We start from the raw sequence: 21211 nt of genomic DNA, 5'->3' as shown, positions 1-21211 counted from the left end.
GCCTCGTGCGCTCGCGCGCGCGCGTCAGTGCGGACGAACGACGCGCGCCTCGGGACACATCGCGACGCGTTCGTCGCGCGCGTCGCCTCGAATGGGCGACGCACCGACGCGCGATGACGCGGTCGACGACGCCGCGTCGACGTCGTACGCGAGCGCGTTCGGGAACGTCGCCCAGGGGTGGAACACGCAGGAGTGGAGCTTCGATTCGCTCACGACGACGATCAGCGCCAAGGCGAGCGAGGCGCTGCAAGAGTTGAACAGCGTCGACGTGCGGGCGATGGCGGAGACGATCGCGGAGCGGGCGAGCGAGGCGGCGAAAGAGCTCGAACAGCGCGCGGACGAGGCGTTCGGGATGAAGGAGGGGACGGGAACGGGGACGGGGACGACGAGCGGGACGAGCGGGACGAGCGCAAAGGACGAGGGAGACGCCGTCGCGGGGAACGCGCCGGCGACGGAGAAAACGCACGAGGTGAAAGAAAAAGCGGCGCCGAAAGCGACGCCGAAAGCGGCGCCGAAAGCGACGCCGAAAGCGACGCCGAAAGTGGCACCGAAAGCGGCGCCGAAAGTGGCGCCGAAAGCGGCGCCGAAAGTGGCGCCGAAAGCGGCGCCGAAAGCGGCGCCGAAAGCGGCGCCAAAAGCGGTTGATAAGGCGGACGAGAGCGATGACGAGGATACAATCGAACCCGACATCGATGGTAGTCGTTTAGAGGCGACGTTGAAGGAGCTTAAAGCGGTGAGAAAGCAGCTCACCGCGCGAGAAGACGAAATCGCCAGGCGAGCGGAACAACGGGCGTCGTTGGACGCCGAACAGGAAGAATACGCCGAGCGCGCGGCGCAGGCTGAAGAGTCGCTCGCCGATGCCGAAGCTCGAGTGCGCGAGCTCACAGAGCAGTGCAAGACTCTTAGAAAACAAGCCGAAGCCGGCGCTGGAGCGGACATGCTCGTCAAGGAGAAGGATGAAATTATCAACGAAGTCATGGCAGAGGGCGAGGCGCTCAGTAAGAAGCAGGCGGAGATGGAAGGTATCATTAAAAAGCTTAGAAAAGATTTGAGAGAGCGTGAAGAGGCCCATCAAGGACTAAGCAGGGAGCTCGAAAGCAAAGGCGCGTCCATCAGCAAGCTCACGGCGGAGTTGAAAGCCGCGCGCGATGAATACGTGGCGGATAAGACTCGTCTGACGACGCAATTGAACGAGCAAAAGGAGTATTATTTATCGAAATTGGCGCAAGCGAAAGAAGAGCTAACGGATGTTGAGATCAAGGCTAATGTGGCGCGAAGCGAGGATTTGGCGAGCGAGCTCAAGATTGTGCGCGAACGCGAGCAGAGTCTGAAGGATCAACTCGCCGACTTGCAACATTCGTTGCAACGCTCGAGCGCGGCTTTGGAGCGCCAGGAGGAAAGGTTCAAGAACGATCTAGCTGCCGTCGAAGAGCGTTGTCAGCTCGCAGAGAGTAGTCACGATGAGTTACTCAGGAGAATGCCCGAAAGCACGCGTCCGTTGCTTCGGCAGATTGAGGCGTTGCAGCTGCAGGCGACGGAGAACGCCGACGCATGGACCGCGACAGAGAGGGCGTCGGCTTTGCGCCTGGCTGACGCCGAATCGCGCGCAGAAGCAGCTGCAGAGCGCGAAGCGACGGCTATAGATGAAAAGATGTCGGCGATGAAGGATACGCAAATCGCGATGAATCGAGCAGAGAAGCTTAAGGCGGAAATTGACGCCTTGAACGCGGAGCTCGAGGTGCAGCGTGCGAAAGCCTCGGCGGAGGCAGTCAAATCGGCCAAATTTAGTGAATCTTTCGCGGAACAAGAGGGTCGACTCTCCGTGGTGGAAGAAGAGGCTCGCGAACGCGAGTCTAAGGTGAAGCAATTGCTCGCACAAGAGCGTGGTAAGCATAAGCAGCTCGGCGAGACGTGGGATCGAGAACGCGCCGAAATGCTCGCAGCTACGGCCAAGCTGGAGAGCGACTTGAAACTCGCGCGCGATGAGGTGGATTCTTTACAAAGCAAATATGATGGCGATCGCGCGAGCGAAAACTCGGCGAAAGCCGCGCCTGCACCCATGCTCACCGGCGGCGAAGCCGGCTTGAGTCTTGCCGTGCGCGATACTTTAGCCGCGCTCAAGAGCCAACTCGCCGCGCGAGACACCGACCTTCACATCGCGCACGACCAGATCAAAAAGTTAGAACAAACGCGCGACTCGCTCGCGAACGAGCTCGTGAAGAGCGAGCAGCTCGCCGACGGCGGCGCCGCCGTCGGCGTCTCCGCCGCGCTGGAGAAGCGTTACGCCGCCGCGCTCGAAGTCATCGGCGAGCGCGAGGAGGAGTGCGACGAGCTCCGCGACCGCATCCAGCACCTCCGTGCGATGTTAGACTCCCAAGCGCAGCGCATCTCTGCGCTCGAGCTCGCCGCGTCGACGTCCTCGAGCCATCAGTAGCGCGCGCGCGGCGTCCGATGTCAGAAATCTCACTCCCGTGGGGCCAAGAAATCCGAGTCCGCCCCGTCGCGCCCGCGCGTCGCCCTCGCTCCGTCTTTCCGCGCCTCGCACGTCGACACCATGGTGGCCACCGCTATAAGCAAGAAGCGCAAGGTGCGTCGAACGCGCGCGGATCTATCGTTGCGCCCGAGCGCGCGCCGTGACTCGCGTCGCGCGTCGCGCGGCGCCGCAACGCGCGATGCCGCTCCGGCGTCGCGCTTAGGGTCACCGTCGCGATCGATCGATCGCGAGTCGACGCGCGCGCGCGCGGACGCCGTCGATCGCGAGCGCGGACGCACGCGAACGAAGACTAACATTACGTCGTTCGTCGACATCGACTCGCAGTTCGTCGCCGACGGCGTCTTCTTCGCCGAGCTCAACGAAATGCTCGTCCGCGAGCTCGCCGAGGATGGGTACTCGGGCGTGGAAGTCCGACAGACCCCAATGCGCACGGAAATCATCATCCGCGCCACGCGCACGGCGAACGTGCTCGGCGAAAAGGGTCGACGCATTCGTGAGTTGACCACGCTCGTGCAGCGCAGGTTCCAGATGGCGGAAGGTTCGGTGGAGCTGTACGCGGAACGGGTGAACAACCGCGGGTTGTGCGCCATCGCGCAGTGCGAGTCTTTGCGATACAAGCTTCTCGGCGGTCTCGCCGTTCGACGGTGCGTGTGTTCTTCGATCGATCGCAAAGAGTGGTCGCGCGTTAATTTTAGTCGTCCGCGTCGACGCGCGACGCGGACGCAGAAGCGACGGACGAGGCGTCCGAGCGCGTGCGATGGGCGCACGTGTTAGGGCTTTGAGAGGTTTTCAAACGCGACGACGCGGCAAAACGAGAGGGCTTTGGCGCGCGCGACGCGAACGCGAGATGATGTGGTCGACGTAGACGAACGCGTGACTGACGATTGACATTTTTTTTGCGTGCGCAGTGCGTGCTACGGCGTGCTTCGATACATCATGGAGGCTGGCGCCAAGGGTGCGGAGGTCGTCGTCTCTGGTAAGCTTCGCGGCCAACGCGCCAAGGCGATGAAGTTCAAGGACGGTTACATGATTTCTTCCGGTAACCCGGTGCGCGAATACATCGTTTCGTGCACTCGCCACGCCTTGCTTCGCCAGGGTACCATCGGTATGCGCGTGAAGATTATGCTCGACCACGATCCGAAGGGCCGCAACGGTCCGTCGACGCCGATTCCGGACACCGTCGTCATCCACACCCCGAAGGATGACGAAGACATGGCCAAGCCGTACGTTGGTAAGGAAATGGAGATGTAAACGGGAAGGTATTCAATCAATACGACTCGGTTACGTGTTCAATCAGTTAGGTGTGTCGAGAAACTCGTGGCGATAGGAGCGGAAGAGCGCGTCGCGCTCTTTGCATTAGTGAGATGAGGTGTGTTTAGAGTGAATGTTTGCAGTAAAAATCACCTTATTCAAATCATCGTGCGCTTATCTTCGTTACATAAATCATTTCCCCGACGCTGCCTTCATCGCTTTTTGAACGTCCTCCGCTCGAGGGCGGGCGTTGTTCTCGCCCGCGGTCTGGCTCACCATCGCGAATAAGGATGGCTTCTTCTTCGGTTCGGACGCGTTCGGTCTCGTTGGTCCCATGTTCGTCGAACCGAAAGCGCGCGCATCTTCATCGCGACCGATTTCCTTGAACGTGGTCGCGGGACCCGAATCGTCGCCTCCCCATTGACTTTGGCTATCCGTTCGGCCGAAGACGTATGAGCGTGAAGCCTGGCTGTTGCCGAGCAGCGCGCCAGTCGCCTTGGTGACTTGTCGTTTCTTACCCAAGAACGTTTTCGATGATTGACGGGCAAGCATTGCAGAACTTCCGCTGCCGAGATGGCTCGACGTACGGACCAAAGCCGCGGGCATAGATTGCGCTCGAGGGAGCGGGGCTTCCCATCCTTCCGCTTGCGTGGTGTCTTGCGACTCGCTGTGGAACGAATTCATGCGAGGAGCCTTGATGGCGGCGTAGACTTCTTGACTGACGTTACCTTCGAACGCATTTGGTAGCTCAAGAGACTCTTGTGTACCGGATTCGTGCAGGGCACGACGACGCTTGGCTTGTTCGCGCCACTCACCGTCGTCGTCGTCCGATAATTCGACGGCCTCTTCGGGACGCTCGATGACGGGACCATAGTCGACGTCATCCGAATCAGATTCCTCTTCGCCGTTAGCATTGCGTCTCTTACGCTGCCACGCGTCTTCAGAGTCGAACAGACCATTCTTTTTGCGTTTGAAACCGTTACCAACCATCTGCTTCATCTTTTCGAGCTCGTCGTCGTCTTGGGCTTGCTGCTCCTTTGCGAAGGCGCGCGCACGAGCCGCGGCACGGCGCTCGTCTTCGGGCTGTTCTTCGCGGAAATCGATAGCGTCGGCGACATCGTCAACGTCATCCTGAATATCATCATCATCATCGTCGTCGGTGTGCCCACCATCTTCGGACATCTCCGCTTCATCTTCAAAGACGTCGCCCGTGGTGGCGGCGGCTCTGTGCGATCTTCTATCCGCCTTGATGAATCTCTTCGCCGCCTTACGCTGCATTCGACGCTCTTCTTCCGTCATATCTTCCTCCTCGGATAAATCATCTTCGCTGTCTTCTTCGGACTCGTCATCCGCGTCCTCTCCGTCCTCTTGTTCGACAAGCGTTGGTTCCTCAGTCATCACCGTTTCGGATGGCTTTTGCGCCACCGCGACTGCTTTCTTTGCCAAGATTTCCTTGAGTAATGCATCGTCATCTTCTTCTTCGTCGTCATCGAGATCGATTTCTACGACTTCGGCTGTCTTTGCTTTAGGTTCACCGTCGTCCGCTTCGTCATCTTCGGAGTCTGCAAGCGGGGCGACGGTGGGCGTGTCCGCCTTTGTGGCTTTGTCGGCCTCTTTTGCCGGCGAGTCTTCTCCCATAACTAGTCCGTCGTGCTTGATGTGCGCCACCGCAGCGCGAAGCTTGTCAATCAACGGTAAATAAGACACGCGCACCACTTCGGCGTCCCAGCCCGGGAATTTCGCCCGTCTTTGCGCTCGTTTCATCATGCGTTCCTGTTCCTTGGCCAACGCGTCTCGTTCCTTCTTCATCTGCTTCTTCGTCATTTTCCTCGGCCGACTACCGCTCGCCGGCACATCATCGCCCGCTACGGGTGATCCAAGCGACGAATCGGACGAATATCCCACACCCACTTCGTCATACGCTCCACGAACGGTCTCCTCTGCCTCGTCCTCGACGTCTTCATCCGTCAACCGCCCCGTCTCGGCGTACTTACGTTCCATCATCATCTCCTCATCCAATTCGCTCTCGCTCGAATCGCTCGAGTCACTTCCATCAACGTCTCGTTCGACGCGTTCACCATTCGCGCGTTTCAATCGTCGTCGTCGTCCTTCGCCTTTCCCTCGCGGCGCCTCGCCTTCGCCGTCCTCTGACCCGTCGCCCTCTCGCGTGTCCTCCTCGCTCTCGCTCTCATCCTCGCGCGTGCGCGCGCGTCGACGGATCCGTCCGAGATATTCCTCATCTTCGTCCTCGCTCGCGCTCTCGTCGCGCGTCGTCGCGCGTCGTCGCGCGTCGTCGTCGACCGCGCCAACGTCCGGAACGTCGATCGTTTCCGTGGTCGTCGCGGCGCCGCTCGGCATCGCGGCGGGCATCGATGCGTCCACGGTCGTCATCGTCGTCGTTGCGATCGTCGTCGTCAACGCTCGCCCGCGCGCCGCGCGCGCGTGCGTGTGCGGGCGCCGGTTTGAATTTGGAATTCAAACAGCCGCGCCAAGGATTTGAATTTTGAGAGGGCGCAGACGTCGAGTGGTCGGGTTGGGTGGTGTGATACGATGTATTGATGATATACTAAGCGCGCGTTGCGAGCGCGGTGCGCGCGAGCGCGCGGTGTGAACGTGTCGAACGGAGAAGACGCGATCACTCGTCGTCGTCGTCGTCGACGACGGCGCGTCGGCGACGCTTGGGAGCGGCGGCTTCAGCTTGGGCTTCGTCAGTTTCGTCAGCGGAACGCTTCTTTTCTGCCGGTGCTTCGACGTCGGCGCTCGGTTGCGCGTCTTCGTCTTCGTCTTCGTCTTCGTCGTCGCTGTCGGCTAAACCGGCCGCCGCGAGGGCTTCTTTCTGACGCGCGAGTTCCTCGGCAGTGGGCGGCGCGCGCGTCTCGGGTGCGGGCTCGTCATCGTCTTCGGAAAGATCGCTCGTGGCCTCACCGACAGGAGCCGCACCGAGACCCTTGGCACCTTTCTTCGTCGGTCGCTCGACAGCTTGTTCTGACATCCATCGCGCTTGGCTTTCTTTGAAGCGACGCTCAGACTGCGCAGCGATGGCTTCGAGTTCCTTGGCGTGCGTCTCCTTGGCGAGTTCTTCGGCAGCTTTTTGGGCGGCGCGGCCTTCTTCGATCGCGCGGCGCGCGGTGAGTTGCGCGTTTTTCGCTGCAGAGATCGAAGCCTCTTCCTTCTGCGCCGCTTCCAAGTGCGGTTTGGACTTGGTGAGCGCTTGCTTGCAGAAGGACACGTGAACGCTCGTGCGTTTGGCGTCGAAACCAAACTCCGCCTGGTTCCCAAGCGTTTGCAATTGCTCGAAGAGCTTGAGCGCAGTGGTCAAGTCTTCTATCGCACTTTCCACTTGCGCCAAACGTCCGTCCGAGCTCGTGCTCTTCATCGTTCTGTTCAACGTGCGCTGCGCCATCTCTTGAATGACGTACGCCAAGTTGAATCGAATTCTGTGGTTCCAGGGCGCGATTAACAACGCTTTGCGAAGAATCTTGCGCGCTTCTTCCAAGTTGCCATTCTCATAATGCGCCCTCGCTTGATAAAGCATGACATTTTCGTTCTGGTTAAAGTAGAACTGGCTTTGAGCGCGCTCGTAAAGCTTGCTCGCCTGCACATATTGCGCCTTGGCCAAGTACACGTGACCTTGGTTGATGAGAATATCCGGGTTGATTGAGCCTTTCGCAGCCATGCCTTCTTGCACGATCTGAAACACCGTCTTGGCTTCGTCGATTCGCCCTCGCTCAGCAAGAATAATCCCGAGACCATTAGCGGCGTAGACGTTGGAACCATTCTTCTGGAGCGTCTTTTGGAACAACGAGTAAGCCCGTTCGTAGTGCTCCTCCTCGCGCTTGAGCACCTTGGGATCGTTTCGCTTGAGCACACCCTCTTTGATAGCGCTGTAATACGCCGCGTTCGCCGCGCTTACCATCGCATACTCGTCGTGCGTCAATGTTTTTTCCTTCGCATTCGCCGCGGCGTCGGGTTTGGGCAAGTTGCGCAGCGCGGCGAATTGTTGCTCCGCCTCACTCCATCGCTTTGCCTTGAGCAAAACCCAACCAGCGAGGGCGAGGGCATCGGCACTATCACTTTTCGCCGCAATGGCTTCATTCGTGCGTTCGAGCGCCATGTCGTAATCGCCCCGTTCGGCCCGAATTTTCGCTTGACGCAAGATGGAATCAATGTAATCCGGTTGCGCGGCGAGGATGGCGTCGTATCGTGCCTCCGCCGCGGCGTTGTTTCCTTGCTGTTCCTCTAATAAAGCCAAGTTGAACGCGATGGGCGCAACGCCTGGCTGTAACGCCTTCTTCGCCTTAGCACCTTTCAGTTTGCCCTCGAGTTGATCGGCATCGCCACCGAGCGCCTGCAGCGCCTCGGTGAACGCCTCGCGCGCCTCGTCGAATTTGCCCAACTGAACGTTCAACACGCCGATGTTGTTCTTGATGGCGGTAATTGGCCCTTCTTCACCCTTGGCAGCTAGCATTTTCAGGGCGGCACTGTAAGCCTTCAACGCAGCCTTCGGATCTTGAGTCTCTAAGAGTTCTCCGAGTTCTAACATCGCGTCGACGTCGTTTCCACCCTGTTTCACTACTTCGCGGAACATCTCCGCCGCCTGCTCGCTTCTACCAGTCGACGCGCATAAATGGGCAAACATTCTAGTCACGGTCATGGACTCTCCGAATTCCCCGTGTGCTTTATCCATGTAGTTCCACGCTAACTTCACATCACCCTTTGCAAGGGCGATTTGACCCAAACCAAAGTACGGCGGCACGTAGTGTTCGTCGAGGTTCGTCGCCGTCAAGTACAACGCTTGCGCTTGAGGCACCTGTCCTCGGGCGTGCAAGGCGCGCGCTTGGTTAAACGCCGCCTTCGCTCGGTTCCTCGGCGTCTCCGCGTTGTTCTGAAGCGCCAGTCGCGTGAGTTTCTCTACTTTTTCGTAATCATCCGCCATGAGCAAATTGTCCGAGATGACGTTGTTCACCGCTTGGTTGTGAGGGTCGTGCATGAAAGCGCGCTCGAGCAGGCGCATGGCCGCAGCTACGGAATCCAAGTGTTGCTGACTACGAATGTCATGCAAGCTCAATTCGCACAGCGCCAAACCGAGCATGGCTTCGACGTTGCGCTCATCCAACTTGAGCACGCGCGCAAACGCAAGCTTCGCCGTCTTGAAGTCGCCCAGCTTGTATTGGCACGCCCCGATCCCCAAACGCACCGGTGCGGGCGCGGAAGGAAACGCGCGAAGTGCGCGTTTGTACCACGTCAACGCGTCTTGGTAGCGCTCCTTCTTATACAATAAAACCGCCTTCCACAGCATCGGCGTGATGTTATCCCTACCGTCGTCCTTGAGCCCGAGCGCCTGGTCGATGAGTTTCTCGCCCTCTCCCGTCGCCCCGCGCGCGAACGCCAGGTGCGCGCGTCCGATCGCCACGATCTGTTCCGGTTTCCTGTGAATTCCCGCCGCTTGATTCAAGTACGCGCCCGCCTTGATGAACCCCTCCTCTCGGCTCACCGCGTCCGTCTCCCGCGCCGCCCTATTCGCCCAATACGACGCGTACAGGCACAGCACCGCCGCGCGTCCGTACGCTTGTTCCCTATACACCTCCTCGATCTCTATCGTCGTCCGCGCGCGCGGTCTCGTCAGTCACCGCGTTCGGTCGACGCCGTTGAGCCCGTCGATCCATCATCGCTCGATCGCGCAAACGTTCGCGCGCTTTCGTTCGTTCGTTCGTTCGTTCGCGCGCGCGTCGCGTCCCGTCGGTCGCGGCGCGCGCGTCCACGCACCCGGCGCGCACACCATCTCCATCAGCGTCTCGAACCCTCGCGCGTCGCCTCGCCTGAGGTACGCCTCCGTCACCTCGATCCACGCCTCGAGCGGCGCGAGCTCCGCCTGGAGGACGCTCGCGACGTCCTCGACGTCCGTCGGCAGCGCGTCGAGGTCGACGACGACGCATTCGTTCGGGTCGTTCAGCAGCGCGACGGCGACCGCGTTTCGCGGCGACATCGCGCGCGTCGTCCCCGCGCCCGCGTGTGCGTCGTCCCGGCGTCGCCAATCTGCAATCTTCAATCGCCTCGCGAGGGCGCGCGTCTTTTTCGGGTCTTTCTCGTGGTCCGTGTGCGCGTGGGTTCGATCCGCGTCCATCGCCGTCGTCGCGCGACGTCGCGTCGTCCGTCGCGGCGCGACGCGACGACACCGCGACGTCCGACGACGACGACGCGATGGCGACGCGCGCGATCGTCGTCGCGCGCGCGTCGTCGCGCGCGGACGGCGCGTCGGCGCGCGCGACGGCGACGACGCGAGGACGACGCGCGATGTGGATAAAATCCAAGACGGACGCGCGCGGGACGACGCGCGCGCGATCGGGGCGAGTCGCGGCCGAGGGACGCGCGAGAGGCGCGCGGGAGACGGGCGCGACGCGCGGCGCGCGCGCGGCGACGACGGGGGAGGAGGCGACGGCGACGGGGGGGGCGGCGACGGCGACGCGCGAGGACGGCGACGCGGCGACGAGGGAGGCGACGACGGAGGCGACGACGGCGACGAGCGCGCGCGAAACGACGAGGAAGAGCGATAAAGAGGCGGTGGTGCTGGCGGTGAGCGCGCTCGCGGTGGGGGCGGAGGTGGTGGCGCTCGGCGGACCGGCGACGGCGACGGCGACGGCGCGGGACGCGCTCGCGGGCGCGGCGCGCGGCTTGATCGCGAACCACGCGCCGGGCGTGGGCGGGATCATCGAGGATGGATTTTTGGGATTACTCACGGTGGGGACGGTGTACGCGCTGTGGCGCTCGTCGGTGATTCCGCGACCGATCGGGAATCCCATCGCGCGCAAGTCGAGAACGAACGCGAGTTGGATTCACGTCGTCACCGGCGCGGGGGGGCTCGCGATGGCGCTCTACGCCGTTGGGTTGGAGCGAATCTATCGTGAAAGTCCGGGATGGACGTGGATGTGGGTGTCGAGCGCGATGTTCATGGCCAACGCGCTTTCGTACGGGCCTCTGATGAATATTTTCAAGGCGAGCAAGGAGGGCAAGTACGCGATGCAGCTCGGGTACTCGTTCGTCGCGTCTTTCCAAGGCGTGGTTTGGATCGCGTGGAGCGCTCAACCCGATGCGCCGGAGTGGATGTTTTGGGCCGTGATGCCCTATTGGTACTTTTCATTGGCCAAGCTTTGGGAGTCCACTGAATTTGTGTTGGCTTTGACGCCCAAGCCCGCCGACGCGGATGGGTTGTGGGCCAAGGTGACGTCGGGGTCGCGCAAGCGTCTCGGTCGTATGTCGCCCGACGCTGCGACGTTAACTTACGTCGGCTTGAATGCAGCCGCGGCCGTGTTTGATAACTGCTACATGGCGTTGTACACTTTGCTCGGGCCCGAGCAATTTTGGCACACGTCGCAAGCTTTCAACGACAGCGATTTTCATCTGCGTCTCGTGAAAGGGACGACGGGATCTCTCACCGTGGCTTTGCTCATTTTCATCTCCACCCTCGGATGGAGGAAGCAGATGCCGATGAAGTACGCGATTTGGCTTAACGTCGTTCTCGGCTCGGTCGGACCTTGGATTGTGCTCTTCTGGCACAAACTCCTCGATCCGTCGGAGATGTGGTTTCCACAATTCGTCTTCGACCCCGATTTCGCTTACCACGCATATTTGAATCCGTCAATGTCGTTATTCGGTCGCTAGATGGTTTCTATTACGAACTATAGCTAAAATGTAACAACGCTCTGATTGAACGCATCATCGCCGCTTTTGCTTGCGCGAGTGCGCCTTTTTCACTCGTTGGAAATGACGCGACATCTGCAACCACGCGAGGGCGACAAGGGTGACCACGAATATGACGAACACTCCCGCATCTATACGCCCGGACGATTCGCGCTGCAGTTGCCTTCTGGCGATGAGTAAATGTTCGTTCGCCAATCCGCCGGCGAAGGTTGGATTGACGCGAGTCAACGCCTCGAGCACGACGATGGCGTCGTGCCACTGCTCGAGCTGCAGATACACCAAAGCCAAACTAAACGTCGACGCTGGATCGCCCGGAAACGTCTCCATACCTTGCTTGAAAATCCCGATCGCTTCTTCGGTGCGCTCGGTCACTACTAAGCATGTGCCAAGCAACTGATACAGCTCGGGATGTTTCATGATTCGCAACGCCTTGGCAAAGCACTCCGCCGCCTCTTTATTCTCCGCCATGATCCTGTGCGTGTTCCCCAGGTCCGCCCACAGCACTGGATTATTCGGATCAATCTCCAACCGTCGATTGATCGTCTCAAACGCGCTATCTACCGTCCCTCCGTACTTGTTCAACATGTGCTGCAGCGAAGACGCGCTTACGCTGGACATAAAATACTTGTTCTTCTTCTCACGCAACGCCTCATCTCCGTCGTGCCTCTCCTTCTCATCCACCCCATCACTCTCACCGTCATCATCGCTCGCTTCGACGAGCACTTTACGATCGAACTCGTTCGATACGCCCACGTCGATCCACGACCGCTGCGGCGTCGTGTACACCACCGGCGCCGCCGCGGGCACCCTCGCGAACATCCGATTCATCTCCGCCCCAGTGTACGCGTGTCGCACGTGCTCCGCGCTCCCTGACTCGAGATCCCACGCGTCGGACCACCCTTCGCCGCCGATCGCGGCCGTTTCGATGCGGCGCACGCGCGGGCCCGATGTTCGCCCAGAATCGTCCACGTACGCGCGCAACCACGTCGCACCGAGCGCGCCGTTCGCGCGCGACGCGACGCACGACGCGCACAGCACCACCATCCACGTCGCGACGCCCTCGAACGGCGCGCGGCGCCTCCGCATGACGCGCGACGCGTCGGCACGTGACGTCCGCTGCGATCCACGAGCGCTGCAAAGTCGCGATTCGCGTCAGATCTCGCCGCGCACCGCGCGCCACGACGCGCGCGCTCGAACGACGCGTCGACGCATCGATAAAACGCGCATCGACGTGCGCTCGGCCGCGACGTGAGCGACGCACTGTGCGCGCGCGCGCGACGAACACGCGCGAACGATGGCGGCGACGGCGCAAATGGAAGCCCTGGTCGCCGCGCTGCAAGACCCGGAAACGCGCGAGAACGCGCTCTTGGACCTGAGTAAAAAGCGCGACATGTTTGCGGATCTCGCGCCGACGCTTTGGTTCTCGTTCGGCGTCGTGCCGGCGCTGTTGCAAGAGATCGTGGCGATCTACCCGCTGCTCAACCCGCCGAGCCTGACGAATCACGCGAGCAATCGCGTGTGCAACGCGCTGGCGCTGCTGCAGTGCGTGGCGAGTCATCCCGATACGCGAGGATTGTTCCTCGCGGCGCACATTCCGTTGTTCTTGTACCCGTTCTTGAACACGGTGAGTAAGACGCGGCCGTTCGAGTACCTGCGGTTGACGTCGCTGGGGGTGATCGGGGCGCTGGTGAAGATGGACGACACCGAGGTGATCAACTTTTTGTTGAGCACAGAAATCATTCCGCTGTGCCTGCGAACGATGGAGTTGGGGAGTGAGTTGAGTAAGACGGTGGCGACGTTCATTGTGCAAAAGATTTTGAGCGATGAGGTGGGATTGTCGTACATTTGCGCCACGGCGGAGCGCTGCTACGCGGTGGGGACGGTTTTGGGGGGGATGGTCACGCAGCTCGCGGAGCAGCCGAGCGTGCGTTTGCTGAAGCACATCATTCGATGCTACTTGAGATTAAGCGATAACCCGCGGGCGAGAGATTGCTTGAGACAGTGCTTTCCGGATCAGTTGAGGGATCCAGCGTTCACGGCGTACCTGAAGGACGACGTCGCCACTCAAAAGTGGTTGGTTCAGTTATTGCACCAGTTGGGGTACACAACCTGATTGATTGACTAGACGAGCACCGATACCCTAGCGCAACCGCCCTGAACGATACCCTAGCGCAACCGCCCTGAAATTTAATTAGCCTTTAAATCGAAAATATCCCGTTGTCTTGACGTGCGCGCGCGAGTTGTCTTTTTGCGAGACGTCTAAATGCGTGATGATTACAGCTGCTGCATACATGGTGTCGTCTTTTCAGACTTCTGCGTCGGCTTTCGGATTAGATCTAAGCCTTTTGGTGCTGATCGTGCGGAATCCATTAACTACGACCCCAACGCCCAATCCAGCGCCTAAGATTACGCCCAAACCGACGCCGATGCCCAAACGAAGCGAAGCGTCAAACCAGCTCAGCTTGACGGGATCGGCGGGATAATCGTCCTGATAGTCCATCATGGACTCGTATCGCTGTCGCATCTTACTCAGTATGGCAAGATTATCCATATCGCCTCGATCGAGAAACGAGGACCAGTGCGTCTTGTGGTGCTGCCTCGCGGCGGCGTTGACGGCGTCGACGCTCACAGAAGCTGTCGATATTCCAGTGTGCTCGTCGATCGCGGGCAACATCGCGCTAGTCTCGCCCACCATTACCGGTGCGATACGCTTTTGCGCGCGCCCTAAAACTTTCTCCAACGGTAGATCGATCTGATTCACCAAACACACGCGTTCATCTTGAGACATCCCGACGATGCCGAACTCCACCCGGCACTCCGCGGTTTTCGGCGACTTCGGGAGCGCGCCCGCCGCCGCGTAAAACACCCGCTCCGCCTCTCTCGACACCGTTCGCGTCAGCGACGCCCCGGGCGTCATCACCATCGACCACGTGCCGTCTTCATTCTTTCGACCCGTCCCCATCGCCCACATCTCTCGATCGAGCGCGAGCTCAAAATCAAAGTCCCCGACGAAGCGCACCTCATCCATGCTCATCCACGCCCCTTCGCGTTCGCGTCGAAACGTAATCTCCGCCTCTCCACTCGCCACCGCCGCACCGTTGACGCGAATCGACGACGCGCTTCGCGCGCTCTTTCCATCGCCCGTCTTCCCATGCCTCGAGCCCGCGTCGCGAAACCGCGCGATCACCGCGCCTCCGTCGCCGTCGCCTCGTCGCCGTCCCTCGCCGCCGTCGCCGTCGCCGCGCGCGTCCGCGAATTTCACCTTGACGTACATCGCCCGCGTCCGCAGCGCCGCGTCCGCGTCGTCGAACGCATCGTCACCGCGCGCGTCTTCCGCCATCGCGCGCGCGTCCGCGCCGTCCGAGCGCGCGCGTCGAGCGCCGTCGTCGCGTCGTCCGCGTCGGATTCGGTCGGTTGGTTGGAATTCGACGATTACCGCGCGTCGCGCGTCGCGAACGCGCGTCGCGCGTCGATGGAAGACGACGAAACGCGCGTGACTCGCGTGACTCGCGATCGGCGCGGTCGACGACGCGTCGGACGCGGCGATGAGTGACGACGCGCGGCCGGGACGGTCGGGGACGGTTGGCGACGGCGTCGCGAACCTCGCGCGAACGCCGACGACGCGCTCGAGACGCAGAGACGAGGAAAGAAAGCGCTCTAAATTGAGTAGAAATCGCGAAGGTGGGCTAAGGCTTGCTCGTTCGTGTCGCACGCGATCCAATGCGGGGCGAGCTCGTTCTCGGCGAGCGCGCCGTATCCGACCATGTCGCGCCTTAAAAATTCCAACAACCCGTCGTAACATCCATCGTAATTCATGACGATGAACGGCACGGGATGACTTGTGCCGATGCGTTTGAGCTGTAGAAGCGCTAAGATTTCGAAGATTTCGTCCAGGGTACCGACGCCGCCCGGTAACGCGACGAAGCACGTCTTTTCTTCGAGCGCGGAGCGCACGCCGGCGTCCACCAATCCGTGCTTACGCGCGCTGAAGAAGCTCGTGTTCAGGTAACACTCGCGCGGTAAATATGGATGCTCTCGAGTCTCTTGTCTCGCGCCGCCCGCTTCGAGGAGGATCATGAATCCCGCGGCGGCGCGTTCGGCGTCGAGGGCGCCGCGCGTCGCCGCGTCCATGAGCCCGGGACCTAAACCGGACCACGTCGTGCAGTCTAGTAACGTCGCGATGTCCTTCGCGAGTTCACGCGTGCGTGCGTAGTGCGAGTGCGTCTCGGGCACGCGAGCGCTGCCCAGATACACCGCACCGCGCCCGTGACGCTCGACCAAAGCGAAGCACTGGGACATCTCCAGTTGCACTTTCGCGGGACTTTCGCGAGCGGACGCGCGCGCGCTCGTCGATGCGCGCGCGCGAAGCGATGCGAAGCGTCGCGAAAAGTCGACGTGCGATCGAGCGCGCGTTGACGCGGTCATGGGGGCTCGATGTGCGGACGCAGGCATGGTGGTATCACAAGCGAAGCTTTTTTCTAGCGCCGCCGCCGCCGCGGCCATCGGTGTCGTCGCTTCGTTTCTCCTTCGAAGCCGCGGGGGCGGTTTGCTTGGGGGCTTTAGACTTTTTGGATTCGTCCTCGAACGCAACGTCGTCTTTTTCGCCGAACTTGTCCTTGACGAGCGCGCGGATTTTGCTAAACTCGTTGCCGAGTTGACGCTTTTTGCGAAGCGCGTCCTTCTTCGCCGCTTCTTCGCTCGCGCCTTCGCCGTCGGCGTTGCCCTTATCGCCGCGCTTGTCAAAACCACCGGTGTCGTCCATGTCGACATCGTAGCCGGGGTAGCACTCGTCGTAATCACCGAACGACGCGAAGGCGTTGACGGGGCGGTCTTCGTCTTCCTCTTCGACGTAGTCGTCGGCGGCGATTTGCTTCGCCTTGGGCGCGGGCGCACTCGCTTCGTTACCAAAAATTGCCCGCGACGCGGTCGCATCTTTATCACTCGCCGCCGTATCCTCTTTTTTCTCGTACGTCGGTTCGTAATCTTTTCCCGCATCGGCAAAGATGTCTTCGTCGCTCGACGCGTCTCCCGGCGCCGCATCCGGCGCGTCGACGCGCGCGGCGCGCGCCGCCGCTTCAGCCTTCGCCTTCGCCTCTTCCGCCGCCGTTCTTCGCTCTTCCCGTCGAAATTTCTTGATTGCGTTGGTAGAACCCAGCGCCAAGTAGTGCATCAACTTGCCCAAACGCACGAGAAGAGACGCATCCTTCGCGGGATCGACGTACGCTCGAAGCGCGCGCACACCCGCCATGCCGTCATCGTCCGTCGCCTTGTGCAACGTCGTCGGCACATCTCGCCTCGAGTTCGCCGCTAAATCAAAACTATAACTTACCGCACCACTTGCTATGTTATGCGCTTTCCCACGCACGCTTGCTTTCGATCCATTCCTCATAAACTCATAAATCGCTCGAGCCGAAGCTGTTGTAAATCTCGGCTTCCCGCCCTCTCGTTCCGCCGTCGCGGCCACCCGCTCTTCATCTTCCATCGCCTTCGTGTCCTTAATCTCGCTCCGAACCTTATTCAACAGCGCAAAATCTAATCCTTTCACTAAATGCGTTCTTTCGACGTCTCCTCCGAGGTATTTACTCTCCTCAATCGTTTTCATTCGAGCGTACTCCGTCGTCGTCGCCGTCCCGTCCCCGCGCGTCGCCGCGTCTTCCCGCTCGAACACCCCACGTTCGCGTCCGAGCGCGGCTTCCGCGCTTGGGCCGTCCAGAGCGTCATTCGCATCGTCACCGCGTTCGCGCCGCTCGCGCGCGCGGTCTCTGTACGCGTCCTCGTCCGCGCGCGACGAATTCTTTCCTCGAACTTCGTGTGGCTTTTTCGACGAGTTTTTCGACTTTTTCGCACCGCCGCGCGGTTGCTCGCGCGATTTGCCGCTTAAAAGCATCGCCCTAAAGTCATCGTTCGTTTTAGGGGGGTCCCCGGACGGTGGCGCCGGGTTGGCGTAAGGTCGGCTCATGAGGCTGATTGTGAGGCGGCGACGGCGAACGCGGCGCGAACGCGTCGTGCGTCGCGAGTCGCGATTTATAGACAAGTTAAGCTAATCGCGCTTGGTGCGAATGATTGCGGTACGCCCGTTCACGGGCAAAGCTCGCGTGAAGATCTGGGCCAAGGCTAAGAATGGTAAAATGGTGACGACTTGCGTTCCCATCAACGCGTAACGCGACACACTCGAGCCGATGTCGAGCCAACTGCCGACGGTGGTGATTTGAAAGAAGAATCTGACAGCCATGATGTCGCTCAAGATGAGAAACATGAAGTACGACTCGAACGCAGGAACGCGGGAGGATTTCAAGACGACGAGAAAGGCGGCGGCGACGGTGATCATGGGGAGTAATACCTTGAGGACGAGGAGCGCGCCCATGAGGAACGGGTTGAAGCGGGTGGTGAATCTGTAGACGCTGCTGAGGTCGAAGGATGCGATGGATGCGATATTGCCCGTGCCGAAGAAGGCTGCATCGATGAGAAATAAGAACATAGCGGCGTGGCGGAGATCGCTCGGGATGATGGTACGGGTGAACATTTTGGACTTTGCCGGTGAGGGCGCTTGTAAGCCGCGCTCCAGAATCATCCACGAAAGAAGACAAAACCCGAGACAAGCGTAGAACAGGGACTCGTACGACACGGAGAACAGTCCATACGTCGATGCAAACCCAAGGAACACACTAATCATTCGCGGCAGCGTTCGCGGTGGTGAAAACATGGGCAAGATGGGTGCCATCAACGCGACGATCCACGATGCGGCGTGCATAGACGTTGGAACGGGCAACTTGTCGCGCTGTAAACCGTCGACGGCGGTCACCAATACGCCAGTAGTAAGAACCATTAATATTTGCAACGCGAAAACAGTCTGACCCGGTCGGCGCTTAGTTTCCCTGTCGACGGCGTCGTCCTGAAAAATATCAAGCGGCCGAATCAAAACGTGCGTCGTGGTGCCGAGGAGCGCACTCGCAAGCAATCCTGAGACGATCATCTCCGTGTTCGCTTCCAGCTCAATTGAAAGCATGGTGAACGGCGCCAACATAGCTGTGCTGATAGCCATCACAGCGGCACGTGTAGCGTTGTCAAAATCTCGACGAAACAGCAAGCGTATCGCGAGTGCGACTAAAAGCGCCGACCCGAATGCAAACGCGTATGAAAACACGAAGCGATCGTGAAAACCGTTACATATCGTTTCAGCCACCGCAAACGCGCCGACAAGACAAATACCGACGTTCAGTAAGCTAATGTCGGCGATACTTTCTATTTTCACAGCGGAAAGCGTGTTCACGATACCCAACAAAAAATACGCCGGGAGACCGAAGTACAAAAAGTACGTGGGCGGCGCGCGGCGGGCCAGAAGAATCACGCTCACGACACCGGCATAAATCAGCGCCAGCGTCAACGGTATACCAGTCGGCGTTTCGCATTCCCCTTTTCTTCGCGGAAGCAAATTGACTGCAAGTAAAATCATCCACGTCGCAAAACACGACACGACGACGGCTTGCAAAAGCGCCCGGTCGTACGTGTGTAAATATTCCAACCCTCTCAAACACGCGCGCGCGACTTGATTTGCACCGCGTGTCGCGTCGTCGTGTCGACCAAGCCGGTCGAGTCGCTCGTACTCCGCGACTTGCGATGAGACGCTAATCATATCTGGGTGGAGCTTGAAAGAAAACAAAGCGCTGAGCGCGCGCTTTGCAGTGCGCGACGCCTTGAGATCGTGAAGCGCCAGCAATTGCTTGGCGTTCGCAATCATCGCGGACGACTTAAGATCTTCGGGTTTATCGCTCAAGTACGCGCTGGGGAGCAAGCCCGAGTTGTGACGAGGCGGTGGAAATCCAATGAGCGTCGCACCCAAAGGCGCGACGTCGGCTTGATCAACGTCGCACCTCGTCTCGGGATCCATGCCCCAATCCTTCGGCGTTTCGGGCGTCCCACGACACGCTCCCGCGACTTTTTGTGACCCACTGGCGACACCCGCGCCCCAAACCACCAACGGTGTTTCCGTGCACCCAGGATCGCCGTCGCCGTGCGCGCCTTTATTCGACATTCCGTGATCGGCGGTGAAAACAAAAGCAGTCTTTCCATCATCCCCAAACCTCTCCACGAACGCCGCCTCCACTCTGCGAACACCTTCATCTACTATCCTAATATTTTCGAAATACTCGCTCGAATGCGGTTTGTGCGCGTGTCCACTCGAATCCAAGCCCAGCAAGTGCAACAGAAACACGTTCCCGTCGCCGTCCAGCGCGTCGCTCTCGCTCGAGCCTTCCACCCCATTACTCTCTAAAAACCGCACCACGCGGTCGAACACCCACTCATCTAACGCCCCGTGATCGTTCGCGCTCGCAAAATCTTCCAGCGTCTCGTCGTAACAAAACCGTCTCGCTCCGTCGACGCCGTCGGCGAACAGCGGCACCACGCTCGGCGCGCCCCACGCCCACGCGTTGTTACTCTGATTCACCAGGTGATCGAACTCCACCGGGTTCGCGCTCCATCCTTTCGTGATCGCGCTCGGGTCCTCGTAGAACCCCCCCAAGAGCGCCACGTGTCCCGGTCTCGATTCCGTCGGCGCTCGCGCGTGCGAGACGCCCCACGCGCCGCCGCGCGCGCGACTTCGCACGTGCGCCGCGCCTCGCGCTTCGTCGAACACCGCGTCCGCGCGCGCGCCGTCGGCGACGAATATCACCAATCGTCTCGCGGGCGCGCGCAGTCGCGCGTCGGCGCGCTCGACGCCGGCGACGAGCGGGGACTGGAAGTGCACGTCAAACGTGGCGTAGACGAAAATCAAGTGCACGACAAAGGCGTAGAGCACGACGAGGCGGGGAGACGCGGTGACGCCGTGCATCGTCGCGCGCGCCGACTCGCGGCGGCGCGCGGACGGCGCGCGCGGGAGAATGCGGAGGAGACGCGCGGAGCGGCGGGACGACGCGAACGCGAACGGACGACGACGGCGTCGACGGCGCCTCTGGCTTTCGGGCTGTGGACTATTGTTTCTGCTACACCACTGTATAATTCTGCTATAGTCTAACCGACGCGAGCGCGCGTTCGCCGCGCCGTAGGTTCCGGAGTCGCGGCGGCGATGACTAACCGCCGCGGTCGCTACGATCTCACGGCGTGCGCGCGAGCAACGCCTCGATGAGCTTCTTTTTCTCCGCCGGCGCGCCGCGCACGCCCCAGTGACGAGACAACTCTAAGAGATCGTCCACGTCGAGCGCCGAGAGTTCATTTTGCAGCGCACGTCGCTTGACCAAGTAAGATTTATCGCCGCGCTTCAACCGTCCAGGACCGCCGGGACCGCTCTCTTTCATCACTCGCAACAACTGCGGTCGCATCTTCCGTTGCGCCAGATGTCCACCCACGGTGACGTTCCCATCATCGCGGATCGAGAAATCAGCCCCGAGATCGAGCAATGCGTCCACGGCATCGGCGCGTTCAAAATACGCCGCCAATATCAACGCCGTGCTCCCCTCGCTTTCGTCTCGGGCGTCGATGTCGCATCCGAGCTCCACCAGCGCGCGCACGATTTCTTCGCGTCCGAACGCCGCGGCGTGATGTAACGGCAAGCGTCCATCGTCGTCTTCGACGGCAAAATGTTCGACGCCGGCCACCTTGCAGAGCTCGCGCACGAACGCGTCGCCGCCGCCGCCTCGCGCGCCCGCGGACAACGTCCCGAGCGTCGCGCCGCCGCAAATCCAAACTTTAGAAACCGGGTCCAGCGCACCGATGCGACGCGCGTTGACCTGCGCGACGGGCATGCCGGCCAACACGCGCAACGCGGCGGGA

At 60.6% G+C, this 21211-nt stretch overlaps 12 protein-coding genes across 12 annotated transcripts; 4 read left to right on the top strand and 8 right to left on the bottom strand.

Annotated features, from left to right (window-relative positions):
• Nucleotides 1-277: 277 nt before the first annotated feature.
• On the top strand, nucleotides 278-2439 carry OSTLU_31052 (predicted protein; the record flags this gene model as incomplete). The annotated part of the gene is made up of 1 exon (XM_001417414.1): nucleotides 278-2439. The coding sequence occupies one exon, from the start codon at nucleotides 278-280 to the stop codon at nucleotides 2432-2434; it is 2157 nt and encodes a 718-aa protein (XP_001417451.1). The 3' UTR covers nucleotides 2435-2439.
• A 115-nt stretch (nucleotides 2440-2554) lies between these two features.
• On the top strand, nucleotides 2555-3863 carry RPS3 (Ribosomal protein S3, component of cytosolic 80S ribosome and 40S small subunit; the record flags this gene model as incomplete). Its single annotated transcript, XM_001417413.1, has 3 exons — nucleotides 2555-2587; nucleotides 2819-3138; nucleotides 3403-3863. The coding sequence occupies 3 exons, from the start codon at nucleotides 2555-2557 to the stop codon at nucleotides 3743-3745; spliced, it is 696 nt and encodes a 231-aa protein (XP_001417450.1). The 3' UTR covers nucleotides 3746-3863.
• A 50-nt stretch (nucleotides 3864-3913) lies between these two features.
• On the bottom strand, nucleotides 3914-6186 carry OSTLU_24370 (predicted protein). The gene has a single exon (XM_001417145.1). It carries the CDS (start codon nucleotides 6134-6136, stop codon nucleotides 3938-3940), a length of 2199 nt encoding a protein of 732 aa, XP_001417182.1. The 5' UTR covers nucleotides 6137-6186; the 3' UTR covers nucleotides 3914-3937.
• Nucleotides 6187-6380: 194 nt separating this feature from the next.
• Nucleotides 6381-9731, bottom strand: PAFC3501 (predicted protein; the record flags this gene model as incomplete). Its single annotated transcript, XM_001417144.1, has 2 exons — nucleotides 6381-9340; nucleotides 9512-9731. The coding sequence occupies 2 exons, from the start codon at nucleotides 9729-9731 to the stop codon at nucleotides 6381-6383; spliced, it is 3180 nt and encodes a 1059-aa protein (XP_001417181.1).
• A 308-nt stretch (nucleotides 9732-10039) lies between these two features.
• Nucleotides 10040-11404, top strand: OSTLU_31048 (predicted protein; the record flags this gene model as incomplete). The annotated part of the gene is made up of 1 exon (XM_001417412.1): nucleotides 10040-11404. One exon carries the CDS (start codon nucleotides 10040-10042, stop codon nucleotides 11402-11404), a length of 1365 nt encoding a protein of 454 aa, XP_001417449.1.
• Nucleotides 11405-11458: 54 nt separating this feature from the next.
• On the bottom strand, nucleotides 11459-12487 carry TPR3 (TPR-repeat containing protein; the record flags this gene model as incomplete). Its single annotated transcript, XM_001417143.1, has 1 exon — nucleotides 11459-12487. The coding sequence occupies one exon, from the start codon at nucleotides 12485-12487 to the stop codon at nucleotides 11459-11461; it is 1029 nt and encodes a 342-aa protein (XP_001417180.1).
• A 250-nt stretch (nucleotides 12488-12737) lies between these two features.
• On the top strand, nucleotides 12738-13668 carry OSTLU_31046 (predicted protein; the record flags this gene model as incomplete). Its single annotated transcript, XM_001417411.1, has 1 exon — nucleotides 12738-13668. One exon carries the CDS (start codon nucleotides 12738-12740, stop codon nucleotides 13554-13556), a length of 819 nt encoding a protein of 272 aa, XP_001417448.1. The 3' UTR covers nucleotides 13557-13668.
• An 80-nt stretch (nucleotides 13669-13748) lies between these two features.
• Nucleotides 13749-14963, bottom strand: OSTLU_24369 (predicted protein; the record flags this gene model as incomplete). Its single annotated transcript, XM_001417142.1, has 1 exon — nucleotides 13749-14963. The coding sequence occupies exon 1, from the start codon at nucleotides 14781-14783 to the stop codon at nucleotides 13749-13751; it is 1035 nt and encodes a 344-aa protein (XP_001417179.1). The 5' UTR covers nucleotides 14784-14963.
• Nucleotides 14964-15100: 137 nt separating this feature from the next.
• Nucleotides 15101-15772, bottom strand: OSTLU_5419 (predicted protein; the record flags this gene model as incomplete). Its single annotated transcript, XM_001417141.2, has 1 exon — nucleotides 15101-15772. A coding segment is annotated over one exon (672 nt), but the record flags the coding sequence as incomplete, so codon positions are not given.
• A 130-nt stretch (nucleotides 15773-15902) lies between these two features.
• Nucleotides 15903-17330, bottom strand: OSTLU_14935 (predicted protein; the record flags this gene model as incomplete). Its single annotated transcript, XM_001417140.1, has 1 exon — nucleotides 15903-17330. One exon carries the CDS (start codon nucleotides 17328-17330, stop codon nucleotides 15903-15905), a length of 1428 nt encoding a protein of 475 aa, XP_001417177.1.
• A 153-nt stretch (nucleotides 17331-17483) lies between these two features.
• Nucleotides 17484-20273, bottom strand: OSTLU_37402 (predicted protein; the record flags this gene model as incomplete). The annotated part of the gene is made up of 2 exons (XM_001417139.1): nucleotides 17484-18403; nucleotides 18521-20273. The coding sequence occupies 2 exons, from the start codon at nucleotides 20271-20273 to the stop codon at nucleotides 17484-17486; spliced, it is 2673 nt and encodes an 890-aa protein (XP_001417176.1).
• Nucleotides 20274-20535: 262 nt separating this feature from the next.
• Nucleotides 20536-21183, bottom strand: OSTLU_31041 (predicted protein; the record flags this gene model as incomplete). The annotated part of the gene is made up of 1 exon (XM_001417138.1): nucleotides 20536-21183. The coding sequence occupies one exon, from the start codon at nucleotides 21181-21183 to the stop codon at nucleotides 20536-20538; it is 648 nt and encodes a 215-aa protein (XP_001417175.1).
• Nucleotides 21184-21211: the final 28 nt, after the last annotated feature.

The sequence above is a fragment of the Ostreococcus lucimarinus genome, chromosome 4 (genome assembly GCF_000092065.1).
Source record: "Ostreococcus lucimarinus CCE9901 chromosome 4, complete sequence".
Lineage (NCBI taxonomy): Eukaryota > Viridiplantae > Chlorophyta > Mamiellophyceae > Mamiellales > Bathycoccaceae > Ostreococcus > Ostreococcus sp. 'lucimarinus'.
The sequence above is the reverse complement of the archived record's forward strand: the minus strand, read 5'-3'. Positions and strand labels throughout refer to the sequence as shown.

Bases quoted from the DNA above. Each gene is read 5' to 3' on its own strand.
- OSTLU_24370 (XM_001417145.1), bottom strand. From the start codon at position 6,136: ATGACGACCGTGGACGCATCGATGCCCGCCGCGATGCCGAGCGGCGCC.